The 15300-nt window shown below is 61.5% G+C and overlaps 1 protein-coding gene across 3 annotated transcripts; it reads right to left on the minus strand.

Moving 5' to 3' along the window:
• Positions 1 to 976: 976 nt before the first annotated feature.
• HEYL (hes related family bHLH transcription factor with YRPW motif like) lies at positions 977 to 15055 on the minus strand. Of its 3 annotated transcripts, XM_048968780.1 has the most exons (6): positions 14803 to 15055; positions 14605 to 14724; positions 5297 to 5363; positions 4913 to 4996; positions 4456 to 4537; positions 977 to 3134 (listed from the first exon to the last, which is right to left on the minus strand). In XM_048968780.1, exons 2-6 carry the CDS (start codon positions 14613 to 14615, stop codon positions 2491 to 2493), a joined length of 888 nt encoding a protein of 295 aa, XP_048824737.1. In that variant the 5' UTR covers positions 14616 to 14724; positions 14803 to 15055; the 3' UTR covers positions 977 to 2490. The 3 variants fall into 3 exon arrangements, with proteins under 3 accessions (XP_048824737.1, XP_048824736.1, XP_048824734.1); XM_048968779.1 differs by having other exon boundaries at positions 14605 to 15055; XM_048968777.1 differs by lacking the exons at positions 14605 to 14724; positions 14803 to 15055 and adding an exon at positions 7374 to 7824 and having other exon boundaries at positions 981 to 3134.
• Positions 15056 to 15300: the final 245 nt, after the last annotated feature.

Here is a 15300-nt window from a genome sequence, read left to right on the forward strand (position 1 = left end):
TGCTCGGGGGACTTCGGGGATTTCCCCTACAGGGCAGATCAAAAGGTGCCAGGATGTGTTACCGGAGATGTTTAATCTTAGAAAAACCCTGGGAAAAAGAAGCAAAGATCCATTCCTCACCTACCACTGTAATCTCCGCGCTACTGTGGGGAGAAAACCCCCGAGGCCCGGAGCGATGCCTCCCACCGTTTGATGTGCAGCATTCAGGAAGTGGTTTCTCGCAGTCCTCGCTTTGCTTTACCCTGCAGCCCGCGGGGCTGTCGGTGAACGCCTCCCAAACCCGAGCTGTGCAGGGCTGGGCCCCCCCTGCCACCCCCTCCGCATCGGGCAGCCCGGGCACCGGGGGTGGCTGTGCTCAATGGCCCCATTATTGCTCTCTCTGCTCCCAGACAGATGCTGCCTTCCTCCTCGCAGCTGCAGTTGCTCCTTTCCAGCAATTCCCAACACAGCACTTAAGGCGAGGATTTATGGGCGTTTTGGAAAGGCATTTTGGAGTGAGAAGGAGTTATGGGAAAGGAAGTTGAATTTTCACCATTCCCCAGCAAATTCTCCCAGCACCTTTCATGGCCGGGATTGCTGACGATCCTCCCCTCTGAACAGAGGCCATTCTCAGCTGCGGTTCTGTGCGGAGCATTTCCCACCGGCGTGGAGCTGAGAGGTGACTCTGGTTCTGCTCACAGAGGGTCAGCAGACAGAGGGCAGCCCTGCATTCTGGCTGCAGGATTGGCCTCAGTGTGTCCCATTTCTGTGGATGCTGTGAGCTAAATGAAATGAGTTGTTCTCAAGCCATGGATTATTGCCAACCTCAGGGTGAGCGCTACAAGTTCCCTGCTAATTTCAACTCATGCAGTTGTTTGCAAAGTAAAAAGTCATGGGAGAAGCCCTCACAAGCAGCGTTCCTGCTGGGGACGTTCCCTTACACTACACCTCAACAAAGATCCTCTGCTGCAAAGCCGATGGTCGTCCCAGCAGCCAGACAGGCAGAACAGCTGCACATCAACACTGCATTTCACACCAACAGGGGTTGGAAAGATTTTATTTGCCACTTTTGCTGGATGTCACAGCTGTGACTCTAACAGAGTGAGGCTGGGCTGCTTGCTGCAGCTCTGGCACACCGAGGAACAGCCGGGGCCACGGCCTCCTCTGACTTTACTGCAAGGGAAATTGTTCCCGGCTGCTTCTGACACTGAGGCACAGGGGTGAGGAAGAGCAGCAGAGGCGTTTCTGTATGTTAAGTGCAGTGCATTCAGCAGAACAACCAGGAGGACTCACTCTCGAGCAGCAGTGCTGCACACATCATGTGCTCTGCAGGAACGCAGCCCGGCACGCTGCGCCTTCCTCCTGGGGTGGGGGAGAGTCTCTGCCAGGACGGAGCTTCTCCGTCTTTTCCACTGCTGCGCTGACCTCTACACACTTTTCTTTTTGGGCCACAGCTGCTGATGTGGGGAGATCCTTGGGGTGGGTGTGCAGCCGGGGCCAGGTCCATCCCGGCAAACGAAGGCACAGATCCAGGCACAGCCCCACGGAAAGGGAGAGCACTGGGACACCCAGCCCTGAGCACTGCAGGGATGCGGCTCCAGAGCTTGAGAGCTTCGAGTTTGTGTTCCTCCCTGCCCGGAGGAGAGGGGGTGAGAGGACAGGAGCAAGGGTGATTCTGCAACACTGGTTATCCAGGGTGCACGGCAGGGCAGGAAAAGCTCTTGGGAATGGGACAAGTGCAGACCCGGTGCCGGCCAAGGGCTGCAGTGCAGCACCCATGGTGTCTGGTCCTGGCCCAGGGGTGAGCAACATGAGACCACGACACGGTGCTGGAGAGAGAAAACAGAGACACTGTGGGAGGAGAAGGGCCAAGAGAAGACTGGGAGGCACTTGGAATGCTGGTCTGACCGCTCTGCACTGTGCACTCGGTGGGGAAAGAGGTGAGACGGCTTCTGCAGGGCAACGGGCAGAGGGAAGGGCTGCTCTTCTCACATCGGTGTCGGAGTCGTCCCCTCCCCGCTGAGTCCCTTTGAAATCCCGTGTCTCACCGCTTCACACCTGGCTGTGGGCTGAGGGCTGCCAGTGGGAGCCCAGCGGTGCTCCGCTGTGAGCAGGATGATTTGGGGCTCAGCGAGGAGAGCGGCGTTCAGTCAGGGCAGCAGAACCAATCCCAAGACCACGGAACTGGGTGCTGCAGCTGGGGGACACGGCCTGAGTGAGTCCATTCAGGAGCTCCGAGTCCCCGAGGAGATAAGGCAGCAGACAACAGTGTCGGGCTCTGCCGGAGGGCCGGGGTCTGCAGTGCCCCCCATCCCAGAGAACGCGTGGAAGCGGATGGCGCTGACATTTGTGGGCACGGCGAAGGAGAGGATGAGCGATGGTGAGGCGAGGAAGGCAGCGTGAGGAGCGAGGCGAGGGGACAGCAAAGAGAATCTTCCGGATGGGTCCTTGGCTTCCGCAAACAGGAGAGGCGCCCGGTCGGCCGGTCCACGGGCAGCGGGCACCGAGGGCTCAGAAGGCGCCGATCTCCGTGGCCCAGGAGCGGCACAGCCGGGCCGCCCCCACCCTGAGCGCGGGTCCCTGCGCGGCCGCACCCAGCACCGCGGGCGCAGCGTAGGCTGCGGGCAGAGGAACGCCGGCGGGAGAGAAGAGCAGAGCGGAGATGGGGCTGCCCTTGGCCGAGCCCCCCCTCGGCGCTCCCGACGGAGACGGCATCCGGGCTGCGGCCGCCGCGGTCGAAGCCGAGGGGGCACCGCGGGCCCTGCGGGCCGAGGAAGCGATCCTGCCGGGCACGGAGCCGCGGTGTGACGGCAGCACGTCGGCGGGGACGCGGCGCACCGGGGCCGGCCTGGCGGCGAGGCGCGGGTAGGACGCAGTCACAAGGAGAGGAGCGGGAGCGGCGTCCCGGCGCGGCAGCGGCACCGGGCTGTGCAGAAAGGACCACGGCCACGTCGGCACGGGGAGCAGCGAAGCGGCCGCCGGGGAGGGCTCCATCTCGGCCACGTAGTTGTTGAGGTGGGAGAGGAGCCGCAGGCGGATGGGGTCGGCGGTGCTCTGCCCCTCCAGGACGCCCAGGTACCGCACCACCTCGGTGAGGCACTCGCGAAAGCCGATGCTCCTGTAGTCCACGGCCAGAGCACGAGCATCCAGGAACCCTGCAGGGACACGGGGACGGTCAGGAAAGCACGTGAGCCCCACCACCCTCTCTGCCGCACCGCTTTGCTGCCGTGTGATGCCCTGCAGCAGACAGCCCAGCCGGGTGACAGCAGCATCGGTTATCTCGGTGGGATATGACTGCCGGGTCGTGAAGCCCCTTAGTCTCGTGTGTGGGACGAGCAATAAGGTTCATTAGCTGTGCTCAGGGAGGACGACAGCTTTTCTTTTGGGCTCTTTGAGTTCTGGCTGCTGAGGACATGCAGATGGCCAGCGTGTGCTGGGAACCTCCCTATGGCAGCGCCGGGCCGATGCGCATCTCCTCTGTGCACAGCCTGAGTTCCTCTGCCTGAGTCCCGGTGACTTCAGCCCTTCACACTTCCCTCCCTGACCTCCCACTGAGGGAATGGCTGAACCAGGGCCACTGGGCTGGGAAAGCTCCGAGCCACATGAAAACCAACAAGATAAAACACAATGGCTGATTTTTCGGCTTCTGCTCCCTCCTTGTAGCTTGGTGAGACAGTAGGCAACAAAGCAGAGAATGTCACAGAGCAGTGGAGCACTGGACCACTCTGCTTGCCGGGGTCTCTGGGGACAATGCAGCCCTTTGTTGCAGTGCAGTCAAAGTGAATATCTAAACAAATGTTCCAGACCGAGTTACAGCTCTGAAGCAAAGCCTGGATGCCAGCAGTGTCCTCAGAAAGCCAAAAGTGGGTGGTAAGCAAAGCCAGAGGCTTCTTTACTGGAGCTGTGATCCCCATCCTGTTAACTGGAACAGGACCGAGGGTCTGTGCTGAGCTCTCAGTACAAATGAGACCTTTGTTGAATCTCACACAGGGCTCCCCCTCTCCTCTTATAACATCCAAGAGACAAAAAGCAAGAACAGAAAGGGAAAAAAGCCTTGTTTATTTGCAGAGTCCTCAAGCAGAACTCAGCCTCTACAGGAAATGTATCTCAGGGAGGAGGGAAGGAATTTAATATCATTTTTTCTGGAAGCAAAGCTCCATTTCTGGGAGTGCAACTCTGGCAGGGCAGCTTCACCGGGGCGCGCAGTGAGGACAAGAGCAGCATCCCTGTGGGTCTGGGATACCAAACCTACCCATGGGATGCTGACCCACACTTTACAGGCAGTAAAAACAGGAGGGCAGGAAACAACCCATTTACCCCTGGGAAAAACATTTCCCTTGGGAAGCGGGCAAGGCAGCATTGGTCCTGGGGCCGGCAGCAAAGCACGGCAGGGCTGAGATTTTCCCTGCTGATGGGGAATTTCCTACCCAGGATGCCACCTTCACCTCGCTCACGCACTTGCAGAGTGGCTCTTACCTGCTCCTCCAGTGGCATGGAGCATTTTTAGGTGATCCACTGTCATCTGTAGAATTTCTGCCTTCTCCAGCTTGGATGAGCCCTGCGTTAGGAGCAGGAGAAAAAGGAGAAATTTGTCATTTTGTGGCCCAGGGCGTTGTGCCTCTCACAAGCTGAGCTTGGCCTGGTGCCCTCCTCCCCCAGCCCTCCTTCAAACCCACGGCATTCAGACACCCATCTCTGGGCACTGCCTCGGGTTTTTAATCGAGCAGAAAATGGAGTTCCTTCCCACCATCACCCCATGCAAGCCGAAATTCCCCATTTCTGTGCTTCCTCATAGCTGTGAAATGCAGCCTGGATTGAATTCTTCCTCCCTTCAGCTGCTGAACATTATTACTAAATGCATTCATGCTGTTTTACCGCCCGGTTTCACCCTGCAGTGAGGACTGAGCACAGCCCTGCTGCTCTGGGTCCCCACCTGCTTCTCGAAGGCAGTGGGCACCAGGCGCCGCAGCTCCGACAGGCTGCTGTTGATGCGGTCGCGGCGCCGCTTCTCAATGATCTGCGGGAGGAAAACCAGACTCATTCCTGGCGTCTCACAGATTTAGAGCCCTCACAGCAGGCTGAGAGCAGCGCTGGGCCGCATAAGGAATGCTTTCGGTGAAAAAGCCGAGCAGAGCAGCGCTCACTAAGAGTGAGGTGTGAAGCCTCCCTCCTCCCCCCAGCCCCAGCCCTGTTTGAAGCCACAGCTCTGCATGAACTCCCTCCTCCCCTTGGCTGGGGGAGGCTCTGGAGGGTGCGCTTTGGGTGACCTCCCTGAGTCCCGTGGCGAGGATGTCCGCCGGCACAGCACAGAACTCACCCCTCTGCGCTTCTTCCTGGCTTGTATCTGCGACGTCGTGGTGGGAGACACAGACCTGGGAACGTGGCTGGGAAGGAAAAAGAGGGAGAGTTGCTTGCAGCAGCTGGAGGCGAACCTCAGCAGCACATATGTTTTACACACATTTGCCATCTGCAGTTCCTCCTCCCCATCCCAGGATGATGTTTTCTGTGGTTCTCCTCTCAGTGTTACCCACCACACAGAGACCAGGAACCGAGGACAGGAGCACAGTCTGAATCCCGCTGTCCCCATGGGAGCCCTCAGCAGCCCACGGCAAGTTTCTGCACCAGCCACTGCCCGGCACGACTCCTTGCATCTCGGACCGGTGCCTCCACCGGGCTGGAAAAGCAGCTCTGGGGCCGGGGCCTCTCATCCCCATGCACAAACCTTCCGGCCTCACGCCTGAGGCTGTCGTGTCCCTGGGTGGGCTTTGTGCGGGCATAGGTGGCTTTGCAAGTATAAACGCGCTGTCCGCATACAGAAATGTGTCAAAGATGAGCGCCGCTGGGGTGGGGTAGGAACGGGAGCGGGGACGGCACGGAGCTGAGCCGGCAGCGCAGGAATGCAGCCTGCACTCGGCGGCAGAGAGCTCTGAATCTCTGCAGAGCTGTCCGAGCGCAGCGCCCTTTGTGCGCTCCAGATGTGGGATCAACAGGACTCTCTCTGCTAAACGTGTCTCAGAAATGTTTGACTGGCAGTTGTGAACCACGCGACTGAACTCTCTGATGACTCTGATTTCCGCTCTGCCCCTTGATCGATTCCGTAATTTGCAGCACCGATCTTTCCACTGCTTATTCCAGGCAAAAAGCAAAGCAAACCCGAGCGGCACCCCGCACTGCTGCCGTGACCCCGAGCTGCGGCACAGCGCGCACAGCGGACACAGCGCCCGCCCGCAGTGACTCACCCTGCAATGGGGAACTGGTTCTCCCAAACCACCCCGTGGAGCCACAGCCCGGTCCGGACGCCGACTCCCTCCCTCCCTCCGCCCCACCCAGGAGCGTTTGGTTCTGCCTGACCCCATCGCCTAACGCTGCGCTGCTCCGTGTGTGCGGATGGTTCTCTCTGCTGGGTTTGCGTGACGTGAGCCGCAGTGCAAACCAGCGTCAATACCTCCGTATCGCAGCGCTGCTCTGCTCTCACTTGGGAATACGAACAGGCAGAGATCAAAACTCCATTGTTGTACTCAGTGAAACAAAACAGGGCAATCCCTCCGCTTTGTCCTTTGGGGTACTGCGGAGCCGGGAGGAGGTGGGAGGTGTTTCGTGTGCGGCAGAAGGGTGGGCGAAATGCTGATGCGCCGGGAACGGTGTGAGAGTTTGGGGAACACATGCAGGATGCGTTGGCGCGGCTGTGCCCAACTGCCCCAAACTGCATCAGCTTGTGATAACCCTGAGCCTGGCACCAGATGGGACAGCTCCTCAAAAAGGGAATTAAATCACCCGGAGCTGCAGAGGGGGAGACGCTTGGCTGCCAAAACGAGTTCAGAAGCAGCTGAATTTCGGATGGGAGCGACTAACAGAGCCCTCCCTTCATCCCCAGCGCCCGGAGCCCACCAGGCCCGCAATCGGTGGGCAGCAGGGGATGCCCTGGGCCAGCAGAGCAGAGCAGGGGAGCATTGCGGAGCCTGGGAGCGCGGTTGCGCCCTGCGAGCACACACGGGTCCTCTCCTCACCGCTCCTCCGGGCAGAGGGAGCCGCAGCTCGGGCTGTAGGAGGGAGGAGGGATGATGGAGCTTGCAAACGGCCATCCTGAAAGCACACGCTGAGAACTGGGCACCCCTCACCGCCCGAGCTGCCTTTCAGAGCAGATCAAAGCCGCAGCTGGTGCATGACAAACGCCTCGGCAGAGGAGAAGCGTTTCTCACGCGAACCCCCTCCGCACCCTGCGCGATCCCGGAGCTGACGGGTCACCGCTCCGGGGCAGTGAGGAAAGCCGGAGCCCGAACCCGGGGTGCCCTCACCCCACAGCGGGGCTGCTCCCCGCTCCCCTGCACCCCCGGACACCGCCGACCCCCACCCAACGTCGTTTATCCCTCGGGACGACGCGGAGCGCTCCCCACCTGTACTCCTCCTCTTTGCCCACGTCGATGGTGCCGTCCGACTCGGTGTCCGACGAGCTCTCCTCGCACAGACGCTTCATCCTGACCGGGAGCGGCTCCGCCAAGGAGGAGGGCGCGGGGCTGAGGGCTCGGCGGAGCCCCACTCGTGTCCGGAGCCCCACGCGTGTCGGAGCGCGGCGCGGTCCCGCGGCGAGCTGAGCGCGGAGCTCGCCCCGTCTGCTCCCCAGCTCCTCCCCTGGCCCCGCTCTGCCTTTCACACCCCCGGCTGCCGCCTCGCTCTGCTCCCAGCACGTCCCCAGCCTCCCTGGTTAATGGGTTAATGAGACATCTCCCAGGAGTGACGGATTACGCGGCCGCGCCGGCGCTCCCAGGTTCCCAGGCCCCCCCGCCTCCTCCCGCTCGCTGGTCGCAATCCCAAGTCTTCCTGTAAAAGGAACAGTCTGTGTGAACCGTCTCATGTCCCCCTCTGCCCGCCGCCCCCCTGCCCGCGGCCCCCCCTTCCACCCGCCGCACATTGGCCTCAGCCCCAGTTTAAAGGGACCGGTGACCTCACTGGCAACAGAAAACCGTGGGAAAGAGATGGGACTGATAAAGCCCTGAGTTGTTTCAGGGAAAAATCAACATCCAGCCCCACACGCACACACGGCTGCGCGGCGCGGGCGGGTGGGAGAATTGTGAGTCGGATGGAAGCGGCTCCTCCGGGGTGGGAGGGCGATGCCCAAAGGGGCGGCAGTGGCGGTGCACGGGAACATCTCCCTGCAGGGGTGTCCTGCGGGCTTCTGCCGCGAGCTCAGCCCCCACCCCGCTCAGAGCGTCTCCATGTGCCCACTCGTGGCGCTGCCAGGGTATCCAGGCCGACCCCTGCCCAGCACTGGGTTTTATGGCACGGGGGCGAACTGCTGCTGTCCTCCTCATCCCACAGCTCTCGAAACTTTGACCTGCAGTCCATAGAGCACCTCTCTTTCCCTAAGCTTGCACGGAGGAGACGGGAGTCTGTTTGGCAGAGCCCTGCGCAGCTGAAATCCCCAAAGGCAACGAAATCGTGGGCATGTGGGAGAGAGAGGGGCGGAGGGAGGGAACCGGAGCAGAGGTTCTCAGTACAAAAATAATGCCTTTTATTTTGAAAAAAAAAAAAAAAAAAAGAGAGAGAAAGAAAAAAATAATCGGCGCTGAGATCTGGCAACACGTGGCTTTCCCAAAGTTTTCCGCGGAGGCGGCGATCCCAGCGCCCGCCCCCCCCGTGCCCACGTTGGCCCTACATCTGCCGCAGCCGTGGCAGCCCCACACCGTGCCGGCCCTCCTGAGCAGCCGCTGCCCTCGGCCCCGCGGCAGAGCACAGCCCCGCAGCGCTTTGTTCAGCCCCAACCGTGGCGTCCTCCACCCAAAGCCAAGCGGAGCAAAGCAGCCGTTCTGTTGGAGGAGTCCCCTGAAGGAGTGGCTGCAAAAGTTGTTAGCTTATATTTCAAGGTTCAAAGGGAAATGGAACCAGAAGAATTGAAGCTGTGTCACTTTGGTGATGCTGAGACCCACTCCTCCTCTCCCCTTTGCAGAGTGATTTCAGTTTCAAAGACATTCATCTCCAAAGTGAATTTCCCATAAACATGTGTTTTTGAGAGATTAATGCTCTTTCCACCGATGAAACTATGTAAATGGGATCCAGAGATCAGTTATTTTGGGCCCTTGCTCACATCACACCGAGCCTGAACCAAGCCGAGCCTGGGCCTGCCACGGGAACACTTTTCTTCTCCGTTAGAAAGGAATTCTCAGTCCAGACTCTGTCTTTTCTGGGTCTTTATCTGGGTTCAATTGAAGTGTAATTGGCAACACGTTTTTCTAGGCTCACACTTCATTACGAACAGAGCAGGGACCTCGAGATCCACTTCTGCCGTAATCAGATCCGCGTTGCAGCCCGCGCTGCTGGAGCGCTGCTCAGAACCGCCCGTGGAGCCCGGGGTCGGCGAGACGGAGCAGCTCCGCGCGATGGCCGGGCAGGGCTGAGCTCGGCAGCCCCGCAGCGCCGATCCCCGCTCGGCGAGGTGGGAGCATCTCGGGGACGGGTGTCACGAGGACGAGGCTGAGCCATCCATCACAGCCAGCACTAATTGGCTGCCCTGCTCTGGGGCCAGGGAACAAGGGAGCTGTGAAGATTGATGGCCCTTCCCTGCAGCGGAGCAAACTCTCGGGGCTGAGGGTGAATCGGCGCCAGGGACCCCGCGCTGCCCCGTTTATCCGTGCCGGCAGCGCAGGGCCGCAGCTCAGGGCTCTGACCACCCCTGTGTGGGGACCTCTTCCTCCCCTCCCTCCTCCTCAGCTTTGGGAAACGTCCCCGGAGAGCGGCCAGCTGTGAAAAGCTGCAGCAGCTGGAATGAGGGAGGAGGAGGGCAAGGCGGCTGCAGAGCAGCGGACGTATCTGTTACCTCCCGGTGAACTGACACCTCCGCGGCAACCCCGTGCATGCCTGGAATGCCCCGTCCGCACGTCTTCAGTCAGCATCACCTCCTAACCTCAATCCCACCGCTGCTGCCAGACCCACAGCTGCGGCAGCAGAGGATGCCGGGCGGGACGCAGACACACCGCCCTGCTGTGCGGCTGAGCAGAGGGACTCAACCCGCGGCGCTCGGGGCAGTGGTGCGGCCGGGAGCTGTAGGTACGGCCGGGAGCTGTAGGTACGGCCGCGGCACCGCCTCGCTGTCAGATGTGGAGCGCTGCCAACGCGGCTTATTTTGCTGTGGCCCCGTTCCAAACCAGAGGCACCGCATTGTTCGCTCCCCCCCCACTTCCCCAGCCCACGCAGTTCAGAGCCGGCCCAGCCGACTGCTGGGGGCAGTCCAGGGGAGGGAAAAACAACATTTTCCCACAAACCCGCGGCCTCACCCTTCCCCGGGCAGGGACGGGGCAGATCCCGGCTCTGCTCGGGGCTGGCGGAGGCTCCGTGCTGCCCTCGCTGCGCTCACACCTATCGCCCCGCGGCCAGGAATGCCGCCCGGCCCGGAGCCCCCGTGGGACGGGCTTCAGAGCTGCGCCCATCGGCACCCCGGGGTGCTGCTGCAACCCACAGGACGGGACCCCATTCCTGCTCCAGAGCAGCAGCGCATCCCAGTGCGAGAGCATCAGACGATGCTGGCATTTAGTTCTCGTTGCCCTTCATGCACATCCGTTTCCCCTCCCCCTCCCCAGCAACGGGCGCTCGCTTTGCAGACCAGCAGCAATGGGCGGCAGTTAATTAATATTGCAGCAATCCCGCTGACAGTGAGGCTGCCGGCCCATCCCAAACCCAGCGGGTTCTGCACCGTATCCTCCTCTGACTCTCCCCTTTTTGACGCCGTGCCGATCCCTGCCCCATCGCCGGGCGCTGGAGGGAGGCGGGCGGCCTTAGGGCTGCACAGAGCAAAAGCAACACCGGGAGTCGGGTGGGAAAACAGCCCAGGGCTGCGGGGAACGCAACGCCTTTGTAACTGCGCGGGGAGTCCGTCCCTCACGAAGCCCCGAGCCCTTCCAAAGCCCCCCCCTCCTTCCACGGCGATGCTAACGCACTTCTCACGAGCGCTGAGAGTGCTGGGGCCGGCAGGCGGCCTCGCCGTCGTTGGCTGCGTGTGCAGCGATCCTGCGAGCAGACGAGAGCAAACAGCAGCGCGCCGCGGGGCCGCTCCGCCCGGAGCCTTTCTTCTCCGACCACTTCAAACTTTCATTTCTTCTGAAGCCACAACAAGGCACACTTTGTAAAGCAAATGAGTAAACAGCAACTTTCGGCTTAAAAGGAAAACAAGAGGGAGGGACTGTTTTTAATTACTGGGATTTTAAGAAGGGCTTTATTCGGTTAATTGCTTTCTGCTGTAAAACGTTCCTCCGCGCGCAGCCCCGCCACATCGCTGCCTGTCGGATGGCACCGCAGGCGGAGCGGCCGCGGGCGGTGCTTCCATGAGCGCTCCAACACCCCCGGAGCCCCCCGCCCCCGGCACAGACACGGCCCGAATCTCGGGGTTTTGGGGCAAATCCGCCCGAAGGACGGAGGAAGGGATGCTCACGGCAGTCGGGCGCGTTCCCGGCTCGGCGCTGCCGCCCGTGGCTGCGGGCCGTTCCCCTCCCCGCGGTGCAGCGCTCGGTTCGGTGCCGCCCTACGGCGGAACGATGGCGATGCCAGGCGCGGCCACGCGGCGCGGCACCGCGAAGCGCTCCCAGCGCGTCCCCGCTGATCGCAGCCGGCCGGGAAGGAAAACAGCCCGAATCCCCGCAGGGACAGCGGGATTAAGAAGTAGCAGAAATGCACGAAAGGGACCCTTAGCAGAACAGCACCGGTGCGGAGCTGTGCGGTTGTCGCAGATGGCGCAGGGAAGGGACAGGCGAGGAGGCGGCGCGAGCGCCTTCTGCAGTCGGCTCAGCATCAGGAGGGGGGAGAAAGAGAAGGAAATGGAGCAGGGACAGCCCCGGGCTCTGCACGCCCTGCGTGCCCCACAGCCCTACGGGGAGTCCTGGGGGCACCGGGAGGTGCTGGGGGAGCTCAGCGCAGGGAGGAGGAAGGCAGGAGGCTGCCACGTGCCAGCCTGGAAAACAGCACGGGGGGGTGGGCGCGGCAGGGCTGGGGCTGCGGCCGGTACCGGGGGGAGCAGCCCCTGCGTCTACACGGCTCCGCTCCGAGCGGGCAGTCGCCTTCCGGAGACGAACGCGGTGACCCGGAGCAGAGCAGAGCGCTGTGCCCGGCCTCACCTGCGGGCGGTGGGCAGCGCTCTGTGCCCGTGGCAGCGGGAGCTGCCTGCACTCCTCTCCGGGGGTCTCTCCTGCCAGCAGCCCGCAGCTGGTGATGAATGCTCACTTTCTCTAATTGAATAGCAGGAAGTTAAATCTTGTTCCTTCGCTTTTCAGGCTGTCAGCTGGAACAATCACCCACCTGTGACGCCACCCCGGGGATATAAATAAGGAACAGCGCACAATGCCGCCCGAGGAACGGACGGCGTTCCCAGATCGCCCGATACCGCGTGCTTCATTGTGTGCCCGCACGGGAGAGGGGCTCTGTGCAGGCGCTGTGGAAGTGGGAGCGAGCGTGCAGACAGGCGCAGCCGTGTGGGCACGGGCTGTGCGAGTGCCTACAGTAACGCCAGGACTCCCCGCTGTGCTAAAACCCTTCGCTGCAGCCACGGGCGCTCCCGCCCCGCGTGCTGTGCTCCACAGCTGCCCTGCAACCCAGCACCGCGTTCATGCAGGTGTGAGGGTGAATGCGCGCTGCCGGCTGCCCCTTGGGCTCCTTCCCATCGCCGCCACCCAGCGCGCTCCCCGCCTCCTCCCCCCCCCGTTCTCACCCCATCCGTTCACAGCCCCGCGCTCCGCCGGGACGCTCCGCTCACAGCTGGGCCGCCCGACAGCTCTGTGCAGCTGCAGCCCTGCAGGAGGGGGGCAGCGGGGACAAGCACACAAACACACAGGCGAGCCCTCATTGTTACTGTGAAAGGAAATTATTAATTTGCTGGGAATAAAGTCGGCAGCGAGTCAAAACCCAAAACCCATCCTCCCTCACGCCCTCCCCAGGAGCAGCCACCACCATCCGTCCCCCGGCACGAAGCCCCACTTTGCTCCACACAACAGCCCCTGCTCCCCCCAGCCCTGCAGCCGCTCTGACGCTGATCTCGGCCCCGCAGTGGGGATGCAGCCCCACAGCCCTTTGTCAGCCCCACGGTAAAAGTGCAGAGGCCACATCCCTGTTTGCTTTCCCCCTGCCCCATAGCGGGGGCGGCCACGGGCTCCCTCTCCAACGGCAGCCTGAATGAAGCCAGATCCCCAACACATTCCTGTGGGTTTGGTTTTTTCTTATTTTCCTTCCCTTTTTCTCTCCATCCCCCATCCCTCTGCCTTGCTTGGCACGAGCTGAAGGCCTCGGAGGAAGCTGGGCTTGGCAGGAGCAGGGGAGGAGGAGTGGGGAGATGAAAGGCCGCTCTACAGCATTCCCTTCCAGTTCCCACACTCTCCCGGCGCAGCGCTGCTAATGTTTCCCAGCCGCACCTGGAGGAGCTGTGGAAGTGGGGCCCTGTGCACACACACAGCGAGCAGAAACCCCACAGCCTCACAGCTCACATGGCCTCAGCCCCACGATGCCACCGTGCCCCTCTGTACAGCACCAGAGCAGCACTGCACTGGAGACAGCGGTGACGCAGCTGCCATGCCCCAAATGGCGGTGCCCCAATGGCTGTGCTGTCCCCATCCCCGTGGCACCCGTGTCCGTGTGCCATCGCTGCATTCCACACTCGATGATCCCCACAGCCACCCCTGCCCTGGCCATCAGGCAGCATTCCTTCCTGAGCTCTCAGCCCTGGGAGGAATGCTGTGGGAATGCAACCCCTCAGAGCCCCCCCAGCTGCACAGTGCAGCCCCTGCACCTCTCATGGATCCTGCACTGCACCCGGGGCTGCCCACAATGGTCCATCCATTGTCTGCTCTCTGCACAGATATGTGGGTTCTGCTGCTGTAAGGCTGGGCTGGGTTGGATCCAGTCCATCCGTGTGGGCACTGCTGCACGTGGTTTGCTTTATCCGGAGGAGAAGCCCTGCTCAGTGCTGACCCAGTCACAGCATGAAGGCAGAGCTTAAAAATCGCCTGCAGAGCCTGCGCTGGGCTCTGCATCCCCTTCTGTCACCAAGAGAAAACCATGCAAAAACCTGCCCTAAAGGAAGGGATGAGCAGCGAGCACAGAGCACAGCCCACGAGCAGCACTGCTGGGCACTGAGCACACGGAGATGCATTTGCAAACCACACTGCCAGCTCTGTGCCAAGCCTGGTGTGGGGACAGGAGGCGACAGCAACATCAGCCAACACAGCTATAAATAACAGCATGGAAGGAACACGATGGTCGCGCCATCCAAACCCTGGCACGGCCCCGCAGCGCTGGTAGCAGTGCCCTTTTCTTACTCTCCTGCCACCAGGTCCCCTCTTCTGTCCTCCCAGCTCCGGGGGTTGCTGTCACCGTGTCACCCTTAGCTGACATTTCACCCTCCTGCAGGCCGGCCTGCTGTTCTGCACTGCAGAAGGGACACAGCACTGTGGGGATGAGGCACAGGCCCCCAGCACAGCCTGGGATCTCTCACTGCCAGCACTGCAGGGACAGCCCCACATCTGCACGGCCTCTGCACCGCAGGCATATGGGGCACCGCAGGGATACGGGCACTGTGCCCCCCCTCCCATAGGGCCCACAGGGTCTGAGTTTGCCCCTGAGCTGTCAGCAGAAGCAGCTTCACGGCCGGGTTACCTCCCATACATCCGCGCTGGCACAGTGGAGAGGCAGCTGAACGCTTCCCAGCTCTGGCTCCTCTTTCTCCTCCTCCGTGTCCTTTATTCTCAAGTGCACTCGTTGCAAAGCCCTCAGTGCCTGATGCAGGGAAAATCTCAGCAAACAGGCAACAGAGAAACCCGTGCTGGCAGCCCACCAGTGAGAGGACATCCTGACCTCACTGCAGCACACTTCCCCTTCCCTCCCTCCGTGCTAAGCAGGAGCCTTTGCACGGCTGTCAGAGCCGCCTGTTGGCTCCTGCACGCACAGCCGGAGCTCTCAGGGCTGTGCAGTGCAACGAGGGACTTCAAATCCTCCGTGCGAATTGGGAATGGGTGCAGAGAAAACATCCCAGCAAATAGTGCTGCTCAGGAACGCTGCTGAGCGCCGTGCAGAGATGCTGCCCTGGGGCCTGGGGACATTTCTTGGCTATATTTGGTGACGGATGGAGGATCTGTTGCCTCCCCTCGACCCATCTGTTCCCATATCGCTGGGGAGGAGCTAAAGGCAGAACTGCAGTGTCGCTGTCCGGGTAAACCCGGTACTTCAGCAGCAATAAATCTCCGAAAAGCTTTTGCCGCCTCCCACCTGCTGGCTGGGAAAAGATCAAGCCGACGAAATCTGCTGCCAAATCGTATTTTTAACCTTGACTTCACGAGGAGCGCAGGGCTGCTC

This window comes from Lagopus muta, chromosome 23 (genome assembly GCF_023343835.1).
Source record: "Lagopus muta isolate bLagMut1 chromosome 23, bLagMut1 primary, whole genome shotgun sequence".
NCBI classification, from domain to species: Eukaryota; Metazoa; Chordata; class Aves; order Galliformes; family Phasianidae; genus Lagopus; species Lagopus muta.

Bases quoted from the DNA above. Each gene is read 5' to 3' on its own strand.
- HEYL (XM_048968777.1), bottom strand. From the start codon at position 7,453: ATGAAGCGTCTGTGCGAGGAGAGCTCGTCGGACACCGAGTCGGACGGC. The intron at 4,997-5,296 runs GTGAGTTCTGTG...TTCCTCCCGCAG, and splicing joins CCAGGAAGAAGCGCAGAGGG to ATCATTGAGAAGCGGCGCCG. The intron at 4,538-4,912 runs GTGGGGACCCAG...CTCCTAACGCAG, and splicing joins CCACTGCCTTCGAGAAGCAG to GGCTCATCCAAGCTGGAGAA.